The 26,829-nt window shown below is 43.3% G+C and overlaps 2 protein-coding genes and 1 non-coding gene across 4 annotated transcripts; 1 reads left to right on the top strand and 2 right to left on the bottom strand.

The window, feature by feature from the left end:
* Window positions 1-18: 18 nt before the first annotated feature.
* Window positions 19-9,435, bottom strand: Tti2 (TELO2 interacting protein 2). 2 transcript variants are annotated; one of them, XM_041673897.1, is made up of 7 exons: window positions 8,503-9,435; window positions 6,750-6,936; window positions 5,743-5,835; window positions 4,254-4,408; window positions 4,002-4,145; window positions 1,380-1,542; window positions 19-151 (listed from the first exon to the last, which is right to left on the bottom strand). In XM_041673897.1, exons 1-7 carry the CDS (start codon window positions 9,114-9,116, stop codon window positions 56-58), a joined length of 1,452 nt encoding a protein of 483 aa, XP_041529831.1. In that variant the 5' UTR covers window positions 9,117-9,435; the 3' UTR covers window positions 19-55. The 2 variants fall into 2 exon arrangements, with proteins under 2 accessions (XP_041529831.1, XP_041529830.1); XM_041673896.1 differs by having other exon boundaries at window positions 4,221-4,408.
* Window positions 9,436-9,792: 357 nt separating this feature from the next.
* Window positions 9,793-9,897, top strand: LOC121462463. The gene has a single exon (XR_005976323.1). It is a non-coding gene; the product is annotated as a small nucleolar RNA U13 (small nucleolar RNA).
* A 16,475-nt stretch (window positions 9,898-26,372) lies between these two features.
* LOC121462398 (40S ribosomal protein S23-like) lies at window positions 26,373-26,829 on the bottom strand. Its single transcript, XM_041673960.1, has one exon. It carries the CDS (start codon window positions 26,802-26,804, stop codon window positions 26,373-26,375), a length of 432 nt encoding a protein of 143 aa, XP_041529894.1. The 5' UTR covers window positions 26,805-26,829.

Genomic DNA, 26,829 nt, shown 5'->3' on the forward strand with positions numbered 1-26,829 from the left:
AAATAGATTTTTCCATAACTCCATCCACACCCTTCCTTGCTGGTTGGTCATGGTGTCACTCAGGGACACCTGCAGAGCACTGCTGCACTTTACTGATGCAGCTCACCACTGTGCTGTCTTCACAGGACAGGACGATTCTAGACAGAAGACCCTGAAACATGAAAACAAACAAGCAGTACATTTGTAAAACCTGTTTCCCCATTGTCTTAGTTCATACATTCGAGTGTGGGCACTAAAGGAAGTACCTCTACCGGAACAGGTGTCAGTTAAAACCTGTTCCACGAGTGTACGTAGCCCAGTGGCTTCTAAGAGCCTGCTTCATTCTAGCCAAAACAACTCAAGTGGACCTCTGGCTGGAAAACCACACAAACGCGTGTAAAGAGCAACAGTGAAATGTTTGAATAAACTGAAGCAAACCATACCTGAGCTCTACATATTTTGGAGCATGAATTTCTTCTCATGCTCCTTTAATCTTTAGAGATTCTTATTGTAATAAAAATGGGCAATTAGTCTTTCAATTACATGTAAATAAATATATGTTATAGATTCCATAAACTGTAGTTCTGAGAATTTTGTGGGACATGAAAATGAAGAACTTCCTGTTGCTAAATTGAGTATTTGGAAATTGGGGAGCTAGCTCAGTGGGATGAGCATGAGGACCTGGGTTCAGTCCATGTTTAAAACTCACACTTGTCATCAGTGGGAGCACACACCTGTAACCTAAGTATGGGGAAGAGGAAACAGGTAGATCCCTGGGGCCTACTTGGCCCACCAACCAACCAGCCAAGCTTGCTTGAAGAATTCCGTGTCAGTGAGAGATCTGTCTTAAAAAGTGGGGACGGTGCGTGAATGACACCCTATGTCCCATATACCTGCACTTGGACACAAGAATATGGCCAAACATCTCAAAAGGTGTCCCTCCATAGGAACACCATAGTATCTCAATTACAGTATTACTCCTTTGCAGCTAAGAACCTCATTTCTTTGGGCTTTGTTGGTACTGGTTTTAATTCAAAGTCTAGAGCAGAACTTTAAGGTGTCTGTCTCACTAACACAGTGGGTGTCGTGTCAATCTCAGATCACAATTGTATAAAATCCTGGTGGCTTGTTCTTTCTTGTTCTGAATGCCAGTAATATCTGATCTTTTTTGCTCTAAATGGTTTTGAATAGCATTAAAAGAATTTGGCCCTACCACCAAAAATAAATAGGGTAAGGTATCGGACAAACAGTCCAAGACTACAGAGTACAGAGGTAGGAGCCTAACACTCTATGTTCATGTCCAAACATGCTTGGGCATACAAGTAGTTAAATCACAATTAATCACTGGGGTTACCTAGGAACAAGGCCAACTGAAACTTACTTGCAGACTCTTGCCTTACCTTCACTTGCCCCTGAGAACAATGGTCCAGAAGAATCAGGCAGTCTGTGGCTTCCTGGAGCAGGGTGCTCTTAGTTGCCTCGGATGTGAGGCTTGTATCCCTTGCTACATCGCATATCAGTTTCAGGAGAGCCTTCAGCAAGACCACAACTCTGCAGGAAATTCTGAAATCACAAAAAACAACAAAAAATTTCATATTGCAAACTGGAATGTTAAACTTGGACAAAACTTGGTCAAGATACGGGAAAACTGAAGTCAAATGATGTTTGCTATCACAGCACTACAAACAGGACCAAAGGCAGACCGCAGATTGTTAGCCTCAAAGTTCCTTTCTTTCTACTACACCCAGCCTGTGTACATACATTGGTTCACTTGCTCAGGAACACTTGATACCAGTTAGGAAGCAGAGACAGGTGGCTCTGAGATTTTTGAGCAGCCAGGGCTACAGCAAAACTCTGCTGTCTCAAACAAACCTCCAGGAAACTGTTTCCTGCCAATGCTTTGGGCTGAGATTATCCTGCTCAAGGCCCTATAATTTTGACCTGAGATGAGACAGCCTAGTCATGTGAGTTAATGCTAGGACATTAAGGGCTGCAGGCAGTGGTATGTACTTAGACTCCCAGCACTGAGGACACGGAGGATCTAGAATGTGAGCTTTACTACAGAGAAAAACCTTGCCTTAGAGAAATAAGGATGACTGGCAGGGCTTAAGTGTCACTATGAACTTTCAGTCACTGGCTACTCACTTGCCTAGTCTATTATTCTATTTTATTATTAATTGCTTTTCTCTAAGTCTTCATCCTTTTGATGAAATAGACACAACTATCGGCTACACGATGTTCTGACTACACCATGCCACTGTTACAGGCTTTAACGTGGTAAGTTTTATAAGCCAGACTTTAATGAAAGGTGGAAAATAACATGAACTGTGGGACACAGACACTTGCACGCACACACACATACACACCCAATATTTCTGGATAGTACTGTAACTAGAAAACTCATTTTCATCACTTCATCTCAACTGCTCAGTGTTTCCCAGCTTGTGTCTCTAACCACTCACTGCAGTGTGCGTGTTCACCACTCCCATGCTATGCGCCCACACAGAAGTGCACATGCCCCTGCCCTCACATCCCGACATGTCTGTACTTTTCTCTTTTAATGGCCCAGTTTAGAATGAGTTTGATTCAATTTCATTTAATTCATCTCTTCATCCTCTAAATACTTATGGACCTAATAACAGGTACCGAGTGCTTCAGGAATACATTCGATGTTGTCTTCTATTCTGTAGTTTAGTGGGGGACAAAGATGACAGGTGAAGAAATGCAGTACAGTAACAAACGTGACGAAGTTTCTTGACTCCTGGTATATTTATAAGAAAGAAAATACACTCCCAAACAGACTAAGTTGGGGCTCTTGATTTTCTGGCTGCATTCCAGAATTCTGTCCATTCATGCAAGAAAGCCATTAGGTGACTAGGCAGTTCAGGTGGTCCTTTCCTCCTGACACTGTCAAGCCACATAAGGAATGCCTTCTAAATAAGCGCATCCTCAGTTAGCAACCGAGTCACTGCTCTGCGGATGTTGAACGATGCGCCCTGGAGCACTCCAAGCACACCATTCTCCCGTTAGACTGAGGACCTGTAGGAAGAACACTTAAACACGCCTACTCAAGCACTTCTCTAAGTAGCCTTTTTGGGGAGGAACAGTGATAAGGATGGAACTCTCGAACATGACAGACAAGTGCTCTACCACTTAACTACACATCAATCCTAAACAGCCTTTAGTATTTTGATATAAATTCTAATTACAATCTGGACCGACCATCTGTGTGCTGTGCTGAATGAAAATGGACCCCTTAGGCTTATATATTTGAATGCTTGGTCCCATCTGGTGGAACTGTTTTGGAAAAACTTAGGAGGTGTGGCACCAGGGGTGGGCTCTGTTTTAAAAGCCCATTCCGTTCCTAGTTGGCTCTCTTCCTTCATCCTTTGTGTCTCAGGATGTGAGCACTCAGCTACTGCAGCAAAGCCATACCTGCCTGTCTGCTGCCACGCTCCCTTCTGCAATGGTCAGGGACTCTAACCCGCTGAAGCTGTAAGCCCCAGATAAACTTTCTTCTATAAACTGCCTTGGTCATGGTATCTTACCAGAGAAATAGAAAAGTAATACAATCTACAATGTTTCCCAACTTCCATGACCATAGAATTTTTGTTGTTTTCGTGTGTGGGGTTTGTTTTGTTTTCTGTTTTTTTGAGAAAGCTCTCTATGTAGCCCTGGCTGGCCTGAAACTCATTAAATATACTAGGCTTGCTTCAAACCTACTGCCTCTGCTTCAAATCTGCCTGCCTCTGTGTCCTGAGTGCTGGAATTCAAGGGTTGTGCCATAACCCTTAGAACTTTTAAGGAAGAGAAGTAATTTAATTGTGTCAGAACCTAGAACCATTGGCGGATGAAAGGGGTTCAAATATGAGTAATTTGAAGTAGTTGAATATCCTAGAGATGAACCAAGTGAAAAAGATTCAGATACATTGCATGTCCCAAATAGTTGATCTGGGTAAGTTCTGAATTGAAAGCTAACCTATGCACGCCCTCCCAGCACATCTGTAAGCAGGATGCTATACCTGGGCCAAGTATACTGCATGACAAGTTTCAGGGTTTCCAGTATCTTCAACCTTGCTTCTTCTTCTGGTCCATCATAAACCTCCAGATAACCAACAATAACTTGCTGCAGCCTCTTCATGTGCCGGACAGTTAGGATCCCCAACCTAAAAACAGAAGAGGAAATGAGATGCTAACAAGTTGAACATGGTGTGTGTGACCAGAGCAGCCCAGGCACGTACTTCTTCACAAAGGCGGGCAGGTTTCTGGCGTACGTCCTACGTAAGAGAAGGCGATGCTCTGGCTCCATGTGGGTGAGGATGAGTTGAAGTACGTCATGACAGTGTGCAGTGGCTCGAGCTGCATCTCCCTTCCAGTGCAGAGCTTTCTCTAGGACAGGGAATAAATCTAGGAGGCACAGGAGCACAGCCTAGAGAAAAGAATGAAAGGAAACCAGAGTTCATTCATTTGCGTCCACAGCATTTCTGACTCTTCTAAGATCTTCATTAATCTACTGCCCCTAGGATATGTCACAGAATTCTAAAAGACATATTACTGCAAATTTTCAAACCTCCTCTCAAGAACTGTTCTTTAGTAATCTGTGACGTGGAAAGAATGGCTGAGCTCAGGCCTTGCTTAACCCAGGAATCTAGATCTATTGTCCCTTAGACTTAGTGATCCATGATAGTCACAGGCACTTTATATCAAACTGCCCGACAGAATCTAAGATGGCCCAAACTTCTTTATTTGAAGTCATCATGTCCAGGCATTCCCTTTTAGCCCTCTGGCTTTTCTAGGTGACTGACAATTTTAAAAATCTCCTTTCTCCACCATGCTAATAAATTTTCGATCTAATATTAAGTGGATTCCCAGGACCCAAAATATTACAGATAGAGAAAGCACAGAACAGAAGCAGGGAGGAGCTGCTGATCACTGTGCTGTGCACCTGCCATCTGCCTTCCCAGCACTTAGCAGAGTCAGTGCAGGTTTCCGGCCAGCTAGAATCAGACCCTGATACAGAAAACGAGCAACAAGTTGAGGAGGCTCAGTGGAGAGCACTTTCTTTGTATGTATGAGGACTGGGATTCAATCCCAGCACACAGAAAACCAAGATAGCTCTACTAATAACTTTCTATAGCTTGTTTCTTCTGTCTTCACAGTGTTCTCCCTCCTAAGAACCTACTTTTTACCCTTCATTAACATCTATCCTGTCATTCCCAGTCTCCTAAAGCTACCTTCAAACTTGCTAGTTGCCTATTGCCGCTGGTCACACATTGCACCTCTCGTAATACAGTTATTGCTGTATTGTACATACACAGGGATCGATGTATTTACATAGTCATGTATTTACATAGAAGTCTCCCAAAGGGCTTCAAGCTAGAAACACTCCCTGAATCACTTATTCTTGAACCTACCACAAACACGTGACAACTATCAGTTAATGGTGTTGGCTGCAGAATGACACTGAAGTATCCACATACAAGAGGTTTCAAATCCATTTGTTGACATGGACCAGCATAGAGGAACATTTAATTAATAAAAACAGACCTACCTGCAAGTAGCGTATAGTTGACACTCATGAAGATAAAAGTCGGCTGCTCTGCAGATGCTCAGGAGAGTGGATGCCCGCTTAACACTGAGATGCAGCAGCTTTCAGGCGCCCTCCTTTTCCCAGGGGACAACAGCTCTAAACTGCTCTGGCTTATGCAATACTACCCTCGACGCATCCCAGAACCCAGGCGGTTAGGAGTAAATCTTACACACCTGAATGAGGTGGTGCTCTGGCATGTACAAGTGGTTGAAAAGGGCGTGGTACAGGACCTGGGCTCTGTTGTACTGCAGCAAATCAGCAGCGGGCTGCAAACACACAAATTATCCGGTTAAAGGTTTCTCAAGAGTGGCAAAATGTTGCTAATTTTAAATTAGATTGGGGGGGGGGCGGGCTGGAGAGATGGCTCAGAGGTTAAGAGCACTGACTGCTCTTCCAAAGATCCTGAGTTCAATTCCTGGTAACCACATGGTGGCTATAACCATCGGTATTAAAATTTGATGCCCTCTTCTGGCCTGCAGGTGTACATGCAGAGTACATAAAAAAATACAAATAAATAAAATTAAAAACAAACAAAAATAAATAAATAAATTAGATATGGGTATATGCAAACTTAGTAAACCACTCTCTTCTGCATGTATTTTAGGAGCACCACAGTACAAAAGTCTCCTTCAGCAACACTCTGTACATTTTTTGAGTTCTGACTTTTTTTTAGTTTTTTTCGAGACAAGGTTTCTCTGTAGTTTTGGAGCCTGTCCTGGAACTAGCTCTTGTAGATCAGGCTGGCCTCAAACTCACAGAGATCTGCCTGTCTCTGTCTCCCGAGTGCTGGGATTAAAGGTGTGTGCCATTACCGCCTGGCCTGACTTTTTTTTAAACTTGAGAGGTACCAGTTAATTTCTATAAGCATGTTTTGTTTTTGCTTTTAGTTTCATTTAATATATATATTTATATAAATATATATATAAAATGAAGAATGACTTTACGTCTCTTCTAAAATTGCCATTTTATTTATTATATTATCAGTGAGATACTATTTCCACCAGATTGGGGGAGAAAGATATATATATGTGGAGAAAAAATATAAATAAGTACATTAAATGACAACATGAAGAGAAAGCTACTTGTAAGACATAAGCAGAGAAAAACAGCTGAGAAAGGAAGCGCAGTCGTGAGTAGCTCAGCCTGCCCAATCAGCACAGGCCGGAGCGAGGCTGCTCACCACGTTAATCACAATGTGATGGAGGCATTGCACACCCAGGACTTTATTCTCTGTCTGATAGTCATCTGAGATGATCAAAGACGGAGGAAGTATCTTCTCCAGGTGCTGGCTCAGCCAGGGCTGCGTGACCTGCTGCAGAGTCCAGGAGAAAACATGTTTAACAGCGGGATTATTCTTCCAGGATTCCCTGCAAGGACCACATGAAAAGCACACTAAATAAAATGACACAGTATTAGCAAAGAAACTATTTAAACTTTAACCGATTTATACATATACATTTATGCATGTATGTGTGTGTGTGTATATATATATATATATATATCTCCTATACAACTTGTTTTCTCAAATACATTTTATGATTTGTATTGAATTACTTTACATAACCTGCATTATATACATTCATCAACTGCCCAAACTCTGGGTAATCTAAGCTTATCAAATAAGCAGCAGCCATGTACGACAGCTATGTAAAAGTCCTCTAGGGTCCATGGTCATGTTGGCGGATGATGTGCCAGGTGCTGAGAAGAGAGAGGAGAGGAAAGGTGTCTCATCATTACAACGTCCAAGTATCAAATCAGAACACGAGCACCAACTCCTAGTTTATAAAAGGAGTCTGCACATCTGACTCAACCTCCTCAAAATAATTACTGTATAACAGCTATATTGCCTTGAGTTACAAATAATAAAATAAGATTCATGGACACTACCTGACCTAGTCCTAGCCAAAACAATAAAAGAACACCAAAACTGTGCACCTCTGTAATCTTAAGCATGAAGCAAACTGAGGCAGGAGGGTCTCTCAAGGTTGAGGCCAACGTGGACTACATGAGGAGCTCAGAGACAGGCTATAAAGTAAGCATGTCAAGAAAGAAAGAAAGAAAGAAAGAAAGAAAGAAAGAAAGAAAGAAGGAAGGAAGGAAAGAAAGAGGCGCTAGTTTCAAAGCCTTTTAGCGCCAAGTTTATTTTGTGTCAGCATCTGGTGCCAGAAGACTAGGGATCCAGCTCAGGCAGTAACGGGCTTCCTAACGCGCACAAAGCCCTGGGCTCAATCTGAGGCAGTGCACACAGCAGGCATGATGGGGCACGCCTGTGGGGCACATAATTAAAAATAATAAAATCCTTTTAAAGGGGGGAAAAAAAACCCCTGCCTGGAATAGATGTGGTGACACACAAAGAAATTAGAGGCAGACCAATCTGTTGGTTCCATGTTGGCCTGGTCTATAGAAGAGTTTCGGGTCGGCCAGGGCTATATAGTGAGACTCTACCTCAAAAATGAATAAATAAAATATAAATAAACAAAATTAAAACCTGGCTGGAAACAAAACAAAAAACTAAATGTAGCAAGTCAAAATTCACAGCAAGTACTTTAGCTAATAAAATCCAATTCAGTCTACTTTATAGTTTTAAGTGGTTTTCATCATTTTATTTCTATTAGTTCTTTATTTAATAATCATCCTAATTTAATAATTAACAGTTATCAGAGTTAGAGGTCCCAATATTTAAATCCAAGCTGAAAGATTGGTGCTTAGCATAAGATACTTGATTCCATACATATGGGACAGAATTTCCAATTTCCCAAGGCAGTCGTTCTATGCAGAAAAATGGAGTTAGAAGACTACTGTTCTAATGTGGAGTTTGCTTCTATCTAGTTGGTTACCTCGTTTCTACCGGGTCACAACCGCTCTGGCCCTTAAGAGATCGAATATGCCAACATTTCTATCTGCCTGCTAGTAGTGAAACGTGCAGTACTCACTTATTCAAATGGGGTTTCAGAAGCCCCAAGACCGCAGCAAATCTCCCTCGGTCATCCTCATTTTCCCCGCATAAGAATCCTGCCACAGAACTGCACTCCGTAACCCTAAGCAGTAAGGACAGCGCCTCATCAGCCACCTGCTGAGATCTTGTACTGGTCCAGGGCTGCTTCAGTCTGTGTGTGACGGCAAAAACATACACGGGTCCCGCCAAGTGGCGGAGGCCTGTCTTCCACGCAGGGCAGACGGGAGAACTCTTTGCAGTACTTTCCACCTTCCCCAGCAGCTTGAGAAACAGTAGCCCGACTTCGGTTGCCTTCTCGGGCACTTCGGAATGGCCATCGCCTCCCTCTGTCTTCTCCTGGGGCGGGGCTGCGAACTTCTCCAGGGCCTTCGCCACCTGTCCCAGGACCTCGGGCATCCCCCGAGTCCCACTCCCCACAAATAACTCGTTCCCATCGGCGGCCTCGATTAAAGCACTGAGGTCGTGCAGGACGGAGGGTCTGGCGTGGCCCCGGCCTGACGCCTGGCTAAGACCGTGCAGAATCTTGGAGAGGGAATTTTCGAGGGTGCGGGCAGAGCCCTCGGAGGGCGGGGAGGTGTCGTCCAGCTTCATTTCCGCTCGCTCCCGGGTGGGTTGGGTTCCCCACCGGGGACGGAGACCCAAGCGTGGAGGGCTCTGGAGTCTCAGAGGGAAGGTCGCCCCCGGGAGGGGAGTCTCCCAACGAACGGCACGGAAATCAGAGACAGACGAGTCGAGTGCAAGGGGCCTTGCTAGGGCGAGAGCCTCAAACTCCTAACACGTGGCAGAATTAATCCCTCTGAAGACCGAGCACCAAAAAAAGTAAGTTTTAAAGATAAACTACTGAGCCATGACACCTGCGAGGATCCCAGGACCTAGAACTTTCCCCGTGCAGACTCTGCACTCAGCAACTTCCGGCTCCGGGCTCATTGTCGCCGTAAAGTGCAAAAATTACTTCCGCCAGGGTAGCCGCAACGCTTCTGGTCACGACTTACAGCCGAAAAGCAACAGCAGGGCGGAGAGGGAACGCAGTGAAAGGTGGAGCTATGAAGAATATATTTGCATAATTAAGCGTCCACTCGATAATTTTGCTGCTAATTTTATTTTTCTAGAGCAAGGACAAAAGCCTGCTCACAAAAATCTCCCTAGTAGATTTTAATTGTACGAGATTTTGTGTGCAGAAGCTAAATATGGCCGCACTATGGCAGTCGCCCTCTCTGTAAAACCTGTAGGACTGACTTGACTGTTCCTCTCGCACGCAGGAAACCCGATCCTTTCATGGTTCATAAGCGTGATGATTGGGGTTTCACGCTAGTGCGTGATATGTGCCGCCCATTAAACCTTGTTACGACGTTGGCACATTACCCGTCTGACGTGAACTTAAGAGGATCCTTAGTTTTGGTTTGAATTTTAAGCTGAGTCACTAATTCTGGATACCTTCAAACATACATTATTATGAGTATACTTCTTTTGAGGAATATTGTAATGTGTGTGTTTGTTTAGTCCACAAGCATATCCGTGTATCGCCTGTGCATCTGGTCTGTAGAAGGATGTTCATATGCTCCTAAGACCATACACTTCTCTTAATAGAGGTTATTGTTACAAGTAATTACTCTATTTTTGTAAATATATAGTTCATACGTTTAACCATGTATCTCGTGCGTTCCTGGACCCTGTGGAAGTCAGGAAGTCTGGTTCGCTGAACTTGAGTTTGTGAAGGTTGTTAGTCATGGCATGCCTTTAACTGCCGAGCCATATTTTGGTTGTGAGCCCAGGGCTGAGCCATTTCTCCCGTCAACAATCCCTTGAGCTCCACAACACGCACTTCATGGTGCATTATCTGCAACTACCCTGTGATGCCTAACTGCCCCCCTTTTCCTGTGTGACATTTTGCATAAGTGCAATAGCTCAGATCTCTGTGTCTTAGTTTCTGCATTGGGGACATTTTTTTTTTTTAGATAATGAGTTCCCACTTCTTAGGACTGTTGGGAGAATTTATTTTTAAGTTTAATGCATGTAAATGCTTAGAACAGCATCTGATAGGCATAAAGGCCATACAGATGTCACTCCTGTGGTTAGGCCACAGCACTAGCAGTAACTTGTGTTTCTTCTTTCCGAGAAAATTTGGTCATTAGAATCCTAACTCAAGGTCTCTTTCGTTTGGCTTTTCCTACATTGACCAATTGGTGGCACTCCTGATCAATCACTGTTAAGCACATCCATAAGAACCTTCCTACACAAAAGCCCAAGTGCAGCACGGCGCTGGTCAATAAGAGGTTATTGTGTTCCTTCTGTGTGGGACGTTTCTTCTTGGTAACATGTGCCCCTTGTTTTCAGTGGATCCAGGCGTCCTCTTGGACTTAAGGAAGGCTCTTTATTATAGAGATCTCTCGCTGAGCTTCCTGAAGCCAGAGTTGGCCTTGCCTTTACTCCTAGTGCCTGGCACAATGTAGCCGGGCAACAAATGTATCCCGAACCTCCATGTCCAACACACAGAGGACAGACTGAATTGATCACGGTCCATGCACACATTGAAGCTGCATGGATCTGCATCCACACAATGCTGCTCGGTACAGCTGCGCTGAGAAAAAGAGAGCAATCTTTGTGTAATGTTGTGAAACTCCGGGATATATAATGAGTGAAAAGAGTAGAGGGGACGCAGTGTAAGTTTTGTCTTGTAAAAAAGATGGGAAAATAGATAGCAAAAATGTACGCATTTTTTTTGTAGAAATGGAACCTAAACAACAAACTCATAAAAATAATTACACGTAGGGTGTACTGGCTTATTTTGTAACAACTTGACACAAGCTAGAGTCACTGGAGAAGAAGGAGCCTCAGCTGAGAAATTGCCTTCATGAGATACAGTTGTAAGGCATTTTCTCTATTAATGACTAATGGGGGAGAGCCCAGCATTGTAGGTAGTCCCATCCCTGGGTTTATGACTTTAGTTCTATAAGAAAGCAGTAAGAGGAATGAAAGCTAGACACTTCCCCCTCTCTCTCACACACACATGGTTTTGACTTTGGAATCATGTAAATGCTTACATAGTTATTATCAGGCATAGCAGCACAAAACTATAATACCAGTATTTGGGAGGCTAAGACGGGAAGATCCAGGCCAGCCTTGGCTAAATAATAATGCAGTTTATTTGGGGGGCATGTGTGCCTAGCATGCACAAGACAATGAACTATAATCCCCAGCACCCCATGAAGCTACGTGAAGGCCTGACTCGAAAGGAAGGAAGGAAGGAAGGAAGGAGGGAGGGAGGGAGGGAGGGAATTACAAAGTCACCTTCACTAGAATGGCTAAAAAGAACAAAACTGAAAACTTTGGCAAGGACTTGGGGAATCTGGGAAAGAATATGAAATGCCCGCACGGTGGTGAATGAAGTGGTGAAAATGTTGTGGAACAGTCTGACAGCTTTTTTGAGAATTAAACAGACTTAACGGAGTTGAACAGGATTCAGCAATTCTCTTCCTAGATATATAACCAAGACAACTAAATTCTTGTACTGATACAAAAATTTGAACATGAATGTTCACAGCTACAATCTTCTTAAGCAGTGAAATCAGTTCAACAGAAAAAAAAAATGGATAAACGCTATAGCTCATAGGGCAGACATCACCTAAGGCCCATATCAAAGGCTTGTTTCCCTGAGTGATCCTGGAGGTTTTGCCAGTCAGGCATGCATTGCTGTGTTAATACTTGAGAGTGTTCTCCCCCATTCCCAAGACAGGGTTTCTCTACATAACAGCAAGGAACTCTCCCGACTAGGCTGGCCTTGAACTCAGAGGTCCACCTGCGTCTGCCTCCTGAGTTCTGGGATTAAAGAAAGGCATATGCCACCACTGCCTGGTGAGATGTTTTTTTTTGGGGGGGGGGGTTCAAGACAGGGTTTCTCTATGTAACACTCCTAGCTGTCCTGCAACTAGCTCTTGTAGACCAGGCTGGCCTCGAACTCACAGAGATCCACTCGCCTCTGCCTCCCAAGTGCTGGGATTAAAGGCGTGCGCCACCACTGCCTGGAGTGAGACTATTCTTATAAGGAAGGAAAGATTATTTGGCTTATAGTCCCAGATGTTCTATGCCTTTGAGTATGTGGTAACACAGTAGATCATGGTAGGAGAAAATGAAAAAGACTGCTCCTCCTGTAGCATCTGGAAAGACAGGCAGGCACACACACACACACTCAAGTGGGAGGCAGGAAGAATGACTAGGACCATATCTCCAATGTTTCCTTTGAAGCCAGGCCTCTGATGATCCAAAAGCTTCCTGCCAGGCCTTCCTTCGAAAGGTTCTACCACCTTTAAGTAGTGCCTCAATTTAGAGACCAAGTTTTTGTCATGTGAAACTTTGGGATAATAGTTCACATCCAAACAAGCCTTTGAGGGGAGTGATTGTGCTCTGCCATGAACTCCCTGGATGATTCGCCACAGGTCCAACGCAACCTGGCCAATAGATTATGTACTAGAATCGGCATAACAATGAAACAAACCTTTCTTCTTCTGCAGAAGTTGACTAGCAGCGCCACTTCACTATGATGAAAAAAATCTAGCAAGAAAATAAAGGGTGATAGATACATTGATGTGGGAGGTCCTTCTGTGTATGTTTTGCTTTTATTGGTTGATGAACAAAACTGTTTTGGCCAATGGCTTAACAGAGTAAAGCCAGGTGGGAAATCCAAACTGAGATATGGAGAGAGAGAGAGAGAGAGAGAGAGAGAGAGAGAGAGAGAGTAGGCGGTGTCAAGGGGATGCCAACTAGCCACCGAAGAAACAAGACATGTAGAAAATGAGGTAATGACATGGCCACATGGCTATATATAGACTAATAGAAATGGGTTAATATAAGATGTAAGAGCTAGCTAGAAATATGTCTGAGCCATCAGTTAAACAGTGTTATAATTAATATAATTTCTGTGTGACTATTCGGGTCTGGGCAGCTGGGAAGAGGAAGCACAGTCTCTGCTTACAGTACACACAGTAGGATTTTGCTTAGCCATAATTAATGAAAGTTTTTGGTTTGTTCTGTTTTGTTTGGTGATCATGTTTAGTGCTGGGAATTGAACCTGCGCCCTTACCCATGCCAGACACATGCTGCATCCCTGAACTGTGCCCTCAGCTGTGAGATTCTGACGCATACTACAAAATGGATGAACTTTCAAGACATTATGCAAAGCAAAATAAGCCAGTGATAAAGGCACATGTTTATAACTTTACTGATGTGAAATCTCCAGAGTACCTGTATCAATAATGTCACAGCAAAGACCAGTGGTTCCTAAGAGATAGGAGGGGGAAATGGAGGATAAATGAGAACATTTACGGGGTTTGCTTTTAGGATGCTAAAAATGTCCTGAATGTGGTTAGTGGTATGATTGCCCTAAAATGGAACATTATGGTTTGTACATAAAATTTCAGTTAAAAAGTGCTAAGGGCCAGCGAGATGTTTTCATACACTGAAATCCATGTAAAGGTGGGAAAAGAATCAACGCAACTATCAAATGCAAATAATTATATGTAAAGATATGGGCTCTGGACCGCAAGGATAAATAAGTAGCTTTTGGTTCATACAGCAAAAACACGAGGACAAAGAGCAGGCATTTTAGTGTCACACCACACTAGCCTGAGGATTCTCCAGCCGTGTGTTTTGATTTTGTTTTTTGTTTGTTTTTTTAGGGATGCAAAGCTAAACCAAGTAACCTTGCTAAATGATGCTTGGGCAATGTACAAGGTAATGTGGGGCTGCGTGTATATAATAGTGCTTTTTTTTTTTAAAAAAAAAGAATATCAGTGCTAGGTTTGTGTAAGCTCATGCGAAGGTCAAAGGTGAAGCCTAGATTTACAAGCACAGGTAGAGGATGCCTACTCTGAGGGGCAGAGTAGACAGTGTTGACGTGAGGGAAGGCAGACTGAGAAGGCGATGGACACAAGCCAGGCAGGCACTAGATGACCTCAGCGTTTACAAGTCACTCACGCACTATGGACGTAGATACATTCATGTACTTATCTAAAATAGGTATCAAATGCATTCATGTATAAAGGGATTACATTTCAGATATTCCTGTGACGGGAAACAGAAGATTACTGTCACTTGCAGGAAGCCCTTACCTAAGGATCCAGGAAGACTTCTCAGCTTTCTAGGGACTATATCCCGAACAGTTTGGGGCCGCGGTGGAACGAACTTGTCCTCTCAGCCTTTGAGATGTTGACGAAAGAGGATCAGCAGTTCAAGCCCAACCTCGACTGCACTCTCTCACCAAACCTGGCTCTAAAAATAAAAAATAAAAATCCATACCAAACACTAAAGCAGTTTTTGGTTAAAATTAACTTCATAAGGAAAAGCAAAATGAGAGAAAGTCTAAAGGAGCAATAAGTTCTTTGTTTTCCTGAGAATAGCAACTATAAGGGATTGAAACATGACGCTATTCCTCAGGTGGCTGTCAAGGTCTCTGTGGCCCAAACATGGTTCATAGCAGGTTTTGAAATACTCTAAGCAATTATCGCTGAATATGTCTTCCAGCCATGCCGGGCGGTGGTGGCGCACGCCTTTAATCCCAGCACTCGGGAGGCAGAGGCAGGCGGATCTCTGTGAGTTCGAGACCAGCCTGGTCTGCAAGAGCTAGTTCCAGGACAGGCTCCAAAACCACAGAGAAACCCTGTCTCGAAAAACCAAAAAAAAAAAAAAAAAGTCTTCCAGCCACATTTGCTTTGAGCCATTTGTTATTATCCCCAGTTTTAGAGGTGGTGCAACAGCATGCTCCGTTAGCTTGCTGGGAATATCACCTGACACTGGGGTCATGGTGGCAATTTCCCCCAGGAAATCAGAGGTAGTCCGCATAGGCTGAAAACACGGACCCTTCACTTGTGCCGAAGTGCCAACCTGAGAGTGCCCGTGCCAAGTTTTTGGCATGCATCCCATGATGAGCGTAACACCATAGCCTGTTCCCACACTTTCCAGACCACCCTGTCTCCGTCTTGTAAGTACCCCTAGATATTATCACCAGGGAGGAGTGCTTGGGATTTGGGGTTCCTGTCTACTTGTTTTGGGCTGCCCATGAGTACATTTTGTTTCAGTGACTGCTGTACTGTGTCGCTGGTGAGACGAACCTGGCCTGGTAAGAGAACAAGACAACCACTATAGCGTTTTTCATATGGGACCATAAGCACTTTAACATTCATTGTAAAGACAGCTTTGGGCTCAAGGACTCACTAGTTAGTTTGAAGAACATACTAGTGAGATAGGAGATATGCCCTGTATTTAGTAGGGGGGTAGGGGCCATAGTGAAAACTGCAGGTTGGGCCACTACTTTGATTCACGTGGTCCACTGTCACTCTCCACGGTACACTGAAAGAGTAAGGTTGTTCACTTATGTCACAGGACAAAGACTGGATTTAAAAGAAAATTAAGGGCTGAAGTGGCAGGGTCTTGAGTACCGAGGAAGATGAATGAGAAGGCCTATAGCCCAAATGAAATATGTTTTTTCTCCTCCTCCTCCTTCTCCTTCTCTTCCTTCTTCTCTTCCTCCTTCTCCTCCTCCTCTTCCTTCTTCTTTTTTCCTCCTCATCCTCTTCCTCCTTCTCCTCCTTCTCTTCCTTCTTCTTTTCTCCTCCTTCTCCTCCTCTTCCTCCTCCTTCTTCTTTTTCTTTTTTGGTTTTTCAAGGCAGGGTTTCTTTGTGTACTAGCCTTGGCTATACTAGCACTTGCTCTGTAGAGCAGGCTACCCTCAAACTCACAGAGATCTTCCTGCCTCTGTCTACCGAGTGCTGGGATTAAAGACATGTGCCACTACCATCCAGTTTATACCCTAGCTTCTAATGTAGTTGATTGTAACAGACTAAGTAGCGATAGCTTCTAAAAATGCCTCCACATGTTTCAATAAGCTTCAGACCACCTTGTAGACAGAGTTAACTCAGAATAACTGGAGTCACCATAAGGAACAAAGAGAGCTTAAAATAACCAATAGCGCTGACTCACTCCCAACATTAGGCAGAAATACCAGTCAAGTGATGAGCAGAGAGCCAAGGTCAATAGCTCACAAAATCGGAGTCAAAGCTGGACAGGAGGAGGATTCCACCACCCCTAACTTGGTGGGCAGTGCATAAACAGCGTGTGATTATCTCCCCAGGCCAGGACAACGTGCCTAGTGTATGGGTCCACCATTGGCTTCACTCATGATAACTAGAGCTGATCAATCCCTATAGCAATTACCTCAGTTTCTGCTATGACTACAAAAATTCAAGACAAGAAATGGCTTTTTTGTTTTTGGAAACCCAGCCCTCTGTTGGGAGCTTATTTCACTTTCCAATAATTTCTCACTTTTCCTCAAAGTCTCATTTTTTTCCTTTCTGGAATTCTCCCTAATAAATTTTCACTTTGCATACACCCACAGCAGTCTACAGCTCTAATCTCCATGGGTGTAAGACAACAAAACCAAGAGTCACTACCCCTGGCTGTTATTTGGTGACTGTGTCCAGCACCCTAGGTCCTTGCCTAAGACTCTAGACCTGTGGTACTCAAAAGCCCTTTTTCACAAATGCACGGAAATTTGTATTTGGAAAGTCAGTTGAAGCATGTCAGAATCATAGTGAAACAAAAATCTTTGAACAAGTGAGACTATACCTATAAACTAAAGAGTGCCGTGAACATGAACTATCCATCAGAAGAGCTACGGGGAACCCATATTGGAAACTGGACTAACCCGGCTTTCTTCCTATGATAGAAACTCATCTCCCACAGTCCCTTTCACCCTCAAGGCTCCAGGACTGTTCAGCTTCCCTTTTTGCTCCATGCTTCCATTTTGTGTTTGCTGCAGTCAATTTTTTTTAGGGTAGGACACAATCTATCCCAAAGCTCGTTCTCCCACGAGGTCAGCTCCTGCTGTCTGCTTCCTGTAGACCCCTCTAATTGTCTTCCCTTGGCCTCCTGTTTTTCAGCCATTCTCTTTACTGTGCCCGAATGCTCAGTTTCATGGAGAGCACGTTCTCACTGGTTCTTCTAGCAACTATATTATCTCTCTGTGATACAAAATGTTTAAAAACAGAACAACAGACTTTCCCGTGGTACAATTGTACATGCCCAGTTTCCCTACCTGTCATTCCCTATCACGTGAGTTCTCTGTAATTAGAGAAAGTTGGCATTTGGTTATGTCTCTCCAATATTTCAGAATTTACAATGAGTTATTTTGCTTGCTTCTTTATTCAAGCTTTATCACCATGTGAGGTAAGTGATTTACCACCGAGGAAGATGAATGAGAGGGCTTATAGCCCAAATAAAATCTTCTTTTTCTTCTCCTCTTTCTTCTTCTCTTCCTACTCCTCCTCTTCCTCCTTCTCCTCCTTCTCTTCCTTCTTTTCTCCTTCTCCTCCTTCTACTCCTCTTCCTCCTCCTCCCTCTTTTTTCTTTTTCTTTGTTGGTTTTTCAAGGAAGGGTTTCTTTGTGTACTAGCCTTGGCTATACTAGCACTTGCTTTGTAGACCAGGCTGTCCTCAAACTCACAGAGATCTTCCTGCCTCTGTCTTCCGAGTGCTGGGATTAAAGACATGTGCCACTACCACCCAGTTTATACCCTAGCTTCTAATGTAGTTGATTGTAACAGACCAAGTAGCGAATTTTTTTTCATGTTGTTTTGACAGGTATGACTTAGTGGCACAGCTAATGGTTAGTACATACAAGGTAAATAAACAGGGCCATTTGTCCTAGAAAGTCTCCGACAACTGCATTTAGCATATTGCTTGTTCTTAGTATTTTTGTAAGTTTCTGGGGGATCAAACTCAGGCCTTATACATGTTAGGCAGATGCTCTCTGAGCTATGCTCTTCTTTCAATTTCTTTCACTTGGTAGGATTTAATTTATTCCTCTAAATCCCACTTTTCTGGCTTGAGGTGTAGCTTTTTAAAATCATATTATTTAATTAACATTTTTAAAATTTATTTTACATACTGACCAGTTTCTCCTCCTTCCTTTCCTCCCATTCCTTCTTCACCCCATTCACCCCGAACTCCATCTCTCCCACTCCCCATCCACTTCTCTGTTTCCATTCAGAAAGGAACAGGCCTCCCATGGGTTTGAACAAAACGTGACACATCAGGTTTCGCTAGAACCAAGTTCCTCCTCCTGCATCAAGACTGGGAGAGGTAAAAGCCAGCTAAGCACCAGAGACAGGTTCTGGTCTCACTGCTAGGAGTCTTACAAACAGTTCAAGCTACGCAACTGTCACTCACATGCAGAGGGCCTAGGTTGGTCCCATTCAGGCGCCCTAACTGTTGGTCTATCCAGAGTCCATGAGCTCCCACCAGCTCAGGTTAGCTGTCTCTGTGGGTTCCCTCATCATGACCTTGTCCTCCTGGCTCGTTTAATCCCTCCTCCCTTTCTTCAGGAGGACTCCTGCAGTTTGCCCCCCATGCTTGGCTGTGGATCACTGTATCTGCTTCCATAAGTTACTGGATAAAGGCTCTCTGATGACAATTAGGGTAGTCACCAATCTGATTATGGTAGATGGCCAGTTCAGGCCCCCGCTCCTCTATTGCTAGGAGTCTTAACTGGGGTCATCAAAATACCAATAATCCAATTTAAAAAATGGATATAGGTCTAAACAGAGAATTCTCAACAGAAGAATCTTAAATGGTCTAAATACACATAAAGAATTGTTCAGTGAAAGTATAAAAAGACAAGATCTCCTGAGTAAATTGGGAGCATGGGGACCTTGGGGGAGGATTGAAGAGGGGAGGGGAGGGGAGAGGCAGGGAGAGGAACAGAGAAAAATGTAAAGCTCAATAAATATCAATTAAAAAAAAAGAATTGTTCAGCTTCCTTAGTCATCAGGGAAATGCAAATCAGAATGACTCTAAGATACCATCTTACACCTGTCAGAATGGCTAAGAGCAAAAACACTGATGACAACTTACGTTGGAGAGGATGTGGAGTAAGAGGAACACTCTTCCATTGCTGGTGGGAATGCAAACTTGTACAGTCACTTTGGAAATTGGTATGAGAGTTTCTCAGGAAAATGGGTATCAATCTACACAGACCCAGCTATACCAATCTTGGGCATATATTCAAAGGATGCTTAATCATATCACAAGGACACTTGCTCCACTATGTTCAGAGCAGCACTATTTGTAATATCCAGAACCTGGAAACAACTTAGATGCCCCTCAACTGAAGAATGAATAAAGAAAATGTAGTACATTTACACAATGGAGTATTACTCTGCTGTTAAAAACAACGACAACGACAGGGGCTGGAGAGATGACTCAGCGGTTAAGAGCATTGACTGCTTTTCCAGAGGACCGGTGTTGCGGGAGGTCCTCCCACTCCTCCAGCCTATCACCGCTGAGGTACCAGCCCACTGGGGCGTGGTTTCTCTCCCTTTAAAAAAGCGGCCACTTCCCTCTTCTCTCTCTCTTCACTTCCTGCTCCGCCTGCGACTAGACTCCTTTCCTGGTTGCGAAGAGGGCTGTTGCCTGGGACAGTGATCTGTAAGTTTTTTCCCCTTTAAATAAATACCACCCTAATAATCATAACCCCGAATTGGTGTGGCATTGTTTGTGACTTACGCCTTCATTTTGGTGCCCAACGTTTGTTTTTAGAACCTCTCCTTTCCCCACTCGCAGCCGCGAGTTCGGCTTGGCAGCCCCAAGTTCGGCTTGGCGGCTGCGGGCTTGGTGGGTGCAAGTTCAGCTTGGCGGCCGCGGGCTTGGTGGGCTCTAGTTCGGCTTGGCGGGAGCCCCTCCTTCCTCAGCCGCCAGAGACCTTGGACTCCCCACGTGGATTTAAACTCCACAGGCCCGCGCAGTCTCTGGCCGCCTGGTTTGCTCTTTTCTGAGTCATTTTTAAATCTCCCTTGCAAGTACAGCTCTTAAATGGCACAAACCAGAGCACGTGGTTGCTGAAAGCTGCAACCCCTCAGGGTGACTTGTTCCGTCTCAGGAATTGATTTAATTAGATTTATTTTGTTGAAAAACTTGCATTTTCCAGTTTTTAACATCTACTAAGGCACTGAAACAGGACCATGTTTTCACCGCGACTCTGCAACAGCGCCACCTGCTGGATAATAGGTAATATTGCAGTTTTTGTTTCTAACGCAAATTTTACTACTTTGTTTTCACTAATACACTAATATGTACACCACACCATAGACACGTATTCAGGTTTTCAATGGGCTACTGCCCTGAGCTCAGAAAAGGCTGATTCAGTAATCACACATTTATTGGAAGTTATGGCCATCATGGGTATACCTGCGCAAATAAAGACAGATAATGGTCCAACATATGTATCTAAGAAAATGAAACGCTTTTTTGATTATTATAATATAAAACACATTACAGGTATACCAAATAATCCTACAGGTCAGGCAGTTATAGAAAGATCAAATCGTACTATAAAGGATATGCTGAACAAACAGAAAGGGACTGAAAATACCCCCAGAAATAGATTACATAATGCTTTATTAACCTTGAATTTTCTTAACGCTAATGAGAAAGGAACGACAGCAGCAGAAAGACATTGGATAATGGAAAAGTCTGCTGAACTAAATCAACCGATTTATTTCAAAGATGTGCTGACCTCTCAGTGGAAGCCAGGAGATGTGCTACGTTGGGGAAGGGGTTTTGCTCTTGTTTCCACAGGAGAAGAAAAATTGTGGATACCATCAAAATTAATAAAGTTTCAATTTGAAGAGGAGAAACCTCTTGGAAAGGAGAAATGACAACTCATCCACAATGATGATATTCATACAGGTGGTAAGAAAAACATAGAATGGGGGCAGGGTTCTGTTCTTATCTCCACAGGAAAACACTCATCTTTGAGAAATTCAAGGGACCCTGGATGTTTGGATACTGACAGATGGAAAAATACCTGCCCAATAGGAAATATCAAGACAACTGAATGGATTGTGTAAGTAATATTAAACCATATTTCTAAATTTATAAAGCTGGTTTTGAAGTTGGACTCTGGCTCAGTCCCTCTCCAATTCCAAGCCTGTTAGTAAGAGAAAAACCCAGAGTTTCTGGAGTTTCTGTCTCATGTCAAGAGCCATGATATGGGACAGAAAGAAATATGAGTTTAGAAAACATCTTTGCTTTTCTTCATATCTATCATACTTTTCATTGAATATATCTATCATGTCTTTCATTGAATATATATGTCTATATGATTAATGTTTAAGTTTTTCATAATAAACAATGAGTTTTTCCTGAAGTGACATTTGAAGTTTCCAGGAAGAAGATGGGGCCCCATAACAACAACTCCACCTGGTTGATATGACGTCATGATACTGATAGCGCTACTACAAGACCTGCTTTTGGTACCAGCTGCACAAGACAGTTCCAACTTGGTTAGCTGAAATGGTGCACATCTTATACAACATTTTGGCCAGACCTGCACAAAATACTCAGAGACTATTGGCAATTTTAAAAGACATTGATCTTGAAATTTAACCATCATTTCACTTTCACAGGATCCCCCAGAAAGAACGTCGCCCCCATGACAGCTGGAAGTAATTCTAGAGGACGACGTCCCCTTTCCCAATAAAACTTGCCCTTGGGTTTAGGGACATCATTTAGGGGTTGATTATAATTAGTATACGATTGAGGGTTGGGGGAGGAATTTTATACGCTCAGGGATCATTTTGAAAAAAAAAAAAAGAGGGATGATGGGATAATAGATTTGTAATTGTGAGTTACTGTTTTTAGACAAATACATTGGTATAGATTCTTGTATATTGATACAAAGTTAAATTATATTGACTATTGTACGCATGCATGTTTCTACCTCTGTTTAAAACATTTTTTTATGTATTGACATATATTGTATTGATATATATATATATATTGTATATATTTACCATATTGCAGTGTACATTTCTACCTCTGATTAAGATACTTATATAATGATTGTGTATTGATATATATTTACCTACTGCAATGTTTATTTGTACATTGTTTATATTTGGAGGTCATTGTCCTCATTTGTTTCACAGTCGTTTATTGTCTTAGTCTTTAAGTTAGATAGATATTGAGAATTATATAGACTCATAGTCATCTAAGTTTGTCATTTATAATAGACTAATCAGGTTCTTTAGATATATAGAGATTATACTCAGTATAGATAGATAATCTTCAACTTCTTCAAAGAGCTGTAGAAAATGGCCTTTAATCTAACTCAGAGTTTTGTGGTAGTGAGACACAATTGCTCCTGGCAACACCACTCTATTCCCGAGAGAATGTTGAGCACTAAAGACACTCCACCTGGAGCCTTTCTTTTTGGCAGAACTGGCGTTTGGGCAAAGAAATGCCCATACCTCAACAACTGACAAAGATACAGAGCATGCATCAATGGATAAAACAGGACTGTCATATCCTGCCAAGACAGGGTAAGATAGTTTTGAAAAGTTGCTTGCCTTAAAAATGGTATGTCAGTTATGTTAGGCCTTAGCCAAAGTTGGTTGCTTCAAGGCTGCTAATGTGACTTTGGGTGATTGCCCAGGTAGCTAGTTGTCTCTGTAATTTGTTGCGTGTTTTGGAAGTTGTTTTACTGAACTTCCTAATTACCCAGGTAACATTATTTCCCTTCTCAGATCTTCGATGGGGTTGAAGACTATATAAATGTAGTTACTTTCTCTCATGACTTGGCCAAGTTATTTATTATACAAGACCTAAGCTAGTTAGAATAGGATATTTGTACTTATTGTATATAATTTCATAGTAGGTTTAGAACTCTCTTATTTAAACAAAAGGGGGAGGTGTTGCGGGAGGTCCTCCCACTCCTCCAGCCTATCACCGCTGAGGTACCAGCCCACTGGGGCGTGGTTTCTCTCCCTTTAAAAAAGCGGCCACTTCCCTCTTCTCTCTCTTCACTTCCTGCTCCGCCTGCGACTAGACTCCTTTCCTGGTTGCGAAGAGGGCTGTTGCCTGGGACAGTGATCTGTAAGTTTTTTCCCCTTTAAATAAATACCACCCTAATAATCATAACCCCGAATTGGTGTGGCATTGTTTGTGACTTACGCCTTCATACCCAGGTTCGATTCCCAGCACCCATAGGGAAGCTCACTACTGTCTGTAACTCCCAAATCTGACACCCTCACACAAATAGACAGATATACATGCAGGCAAAACACCAATGCACATAAAATAAAAACAAATAAATTATTTCAAAAAAGCAATGACATCATGAAATTTTCAGGCAATTAGATGGAACTAGAAAAACAAATCATCCTGGGTGAGTTAGCCCAGACCCGGAAAGAGAAGCATGTACTCATTCATAAGTGGATATTAGGAGTCAGAGACAGGATAACCAACATTCAATTCATAGCCCCAGAGAAACTAGATAACAAAAAGGACCCAAAGAGGGATGCATAGATTTTCCTGGGAAGGGGAAATAGAAGGGATCTCCTGGGTAAACAGGAGGTGGGGGTGGACTGAGGGGGGATGGGCGATGGGACCGTGAAGGGATAGGGCAGCCTGGGCACCTGAGGCAGGTTGGGAGTGATTTGGAGGAGAGTGAAAGAAGTCTTGATGGGTGAGGCTTTTTGGGGTTAGGGAGAGACCAGGGAAACTCCTGAAACTCTTTGGAGAGGTAGATTTGTTATAAATTTCCACATCTTCTTTGCCCTGGTGGCTTTAACAGAACTATACCGTGACTGTTGCTTAATTTCATGACTTCATTAAGATTATGAAATGGGAATTTTCTAGTTTCATTTCCTTTGGCATTCTTTTAATGGGAACTACTCTGTAAGTAGGCCTTTCCATCTGTAGCTGGTTATTTGATCACCCGGAATGCCACTCGCGTGGAGAAGGCAGGGAAAATGCCTGACTCCTTCCCTTCGTGAACCGGTGTTTACAGTAATGAGCCTAGCGCTCCAGTGGCCTTCAATCAACACCCAGCGTTTGCTCCCTGCTGTTCCTGTCAGTCTCATCCGGTCTCAAGGAACTCTGTAGATGTAATGAGTTTTTGTCCCAAAAGTTATACTTAGATTGACCAGACTATTGCCAACAGAAGTCTTTTCATTTTGGCTACTATGTCCCTTGTCACGTAATCTTGGAATGTTTCCCGGATTTCCAGAAACGGCAAGATTGCATCAGCCTTTTCTCCAGAGAGCCCCGGTACTTTCTGAGAGGAACATTATTTAAAAACTGCAGCTGAGTATTAAAATGCCATTTCTACGGGAGTTCCAACTGATTCCCTTCTTCGGCCTCACTAGTCTTGTGGACACACCTAGGAAGTACAGGCTTCAGCATTAGAGACTACCTGAGTTTAATCCCCTCCCTTCCCACATGCAACCTATCAGAAAATTTTGTTGGTTTTTTTTTACCTCTAAAATATGCCTTAAATTCTCCTCCTCCTACCCCTCCCCTCCTTCTCTTCTTCTGCTCTTTCTCCTCTTCCTTCTCTCCCTCCTTCTCCTCCTTTTCTTCTTCCAGTGCTATAGACTGAATCCGCGGTTTCCCCATGCTAAACAATTATTCTACCATTAAGCTGCACTCCCAGTCCCCTCTCCCGTTTGCTCTCCTTACTGTCTCATGCCAAGCCCATTTACAAGGCTTCAACCTGACTTTTCTCCATTCATTCCCACACTTTTAATTTTATTAAAATTCAGATGCTCTCATTTCTCTATTTAAGTCTCATTGCCAGAACTGAAACTCCTTACGATTGCTGCTCGGCCCTATGTGGTCTCGCTGTGTCCCTTTCTCGTACCTTTCTTCTCCCTGGCTTGCTGTGCTCCAGGTACGTGGAATTTGCTTTCCTTCAGTCTACGATCTGTTGGGCCCCCAAGTTCTTCTATCTGTCCTTCTGTCTCAACTCTTATCTCCTTAACTGTCTTAACTCTTATTCTTCTGCCCTTAGCTGAGACCCCCTCCTGCTTGGAAAGACTTTATCCCATGCCCAGCTCAGTTTAGCATAGACAGACACTGCCTGGCTGATGGTGGTTGTGGGTATGCATATGCATGTTTGTTTAATAGCCATGTCCCTCAGGACCCAATACCCTGGGGGGTCAGAATCATTGAGTGCTTGGTCACTGGAACAGTACTGCTGTCTACAAGGCACGCCATAAATAAGTGCTAGCTGGTGAATACATTTAACAGAGAAAGATTACCCATGTCAGGTTCTCTATGGACGGCACGTTCAGTGGATGTCCCCTATTTCCACTAAAGTAGAGCAAATCCTGACTGAAGTCCTATGACACAGCTATGGTCAGCAAGGAAAACAACAGCTGCATTCATTCAGATGGCTCTTTTGTTGTTTACTCAAGTCTTTTGTCTTTTGACGCTGGGTCTCCCTATGCAGTCCCAACTAGAACTCACTACACAGACCAGGTTAGCCTCAAATTTGCAGCAGTCCTCCGGTCTCTGCTTCCTGACTGCTGGGATTGCATAACGAGCTACACGTTTTGATTTCTTTTCTCTCCATGTGTATATGTGTGGGTGAATGTATGTTTACAGGTACGTGTGCATTTGAGTGTAAGCATGCGGAGGCCAGAGGTTGACATCAGTGTCTTCATCAGTTTTTCTTCACCTTATATAATGGGGCAGGGGTCTCTTGTATTCAGAGCTCATGAATTTCCCTAGTTTGCTAACTTGCCCTGAGGGTCTCCTCCTAAGCACTGGGATTACACAGTGTGGTGAGACACCATAATCTTCCTGCCATTTACATGGGTGCCAAGAATCCAATCTCTGGTCTTCACACTGTGTAATAAGCATCTTTGCCCACTGAGCTGCCACCCGAGCCCATTCCATATATCCTACAGTCTATTTATCCAGTCCCCTTGTTTGTTTGCATGGCTCCCGATGACCTGAGATGTGAAGAGAGCTCATAACTGTTACGGTTTGGAGGCTTTCATGTCCATTCAAAAATTTAGGATCTTGGTCTTTCCTTCTTGCCTTTGTACAGGGCCAAAAGGGACACGTTGGCTACTTTAACAACCTTAAAGCGGACTCCAGGAATATCACCTACAGCATGACCCTTTCGACCAAATCCAGCAACCAGAACTTCATCGTTTTCCTCAATGAAGTTCAAGCAACCATCATTGGGGACGAAAGCTGTGATCTTCTTGCCATTCTTGATGAGCTGCACCCTGACACACTTCCTGATAGCAGAATTTGGCTGCTTGGCTTCAACTCCTACTTTTTCCAGCACGATTCCCTTGGCATGAGAGGCACCTCCAAAAGGATTGGCCTTCAGGGCTGTGCCCAAGTGGGCTTTCTTGTATTGTTTGTCATGCCACTTCTGGTTCCGTCGGTGGCTGCGGAGCTTCCTGGCAGTACGGAGACCACGACACTTGCCCATCTTGCCGACGCCACGGGCCCGAGAG

The sequence above is a fragment of the Microtus oregoni genome, unplaced genomic scaffold, assembly GCF_018167655.1.
Source record: "Microtus oregoni isolate MIOR12 unplaced genomic scaffold, Mior012 000024F_ref0000369, whole genome shotgun sequence".
Classification (NCBI taxonomy): domain Eukaryota; kingdom Metazoa; phylum Chordata; class Mammalia; order Rodentia; family Cricetidae; genus Microtus; species Microtus oregoni.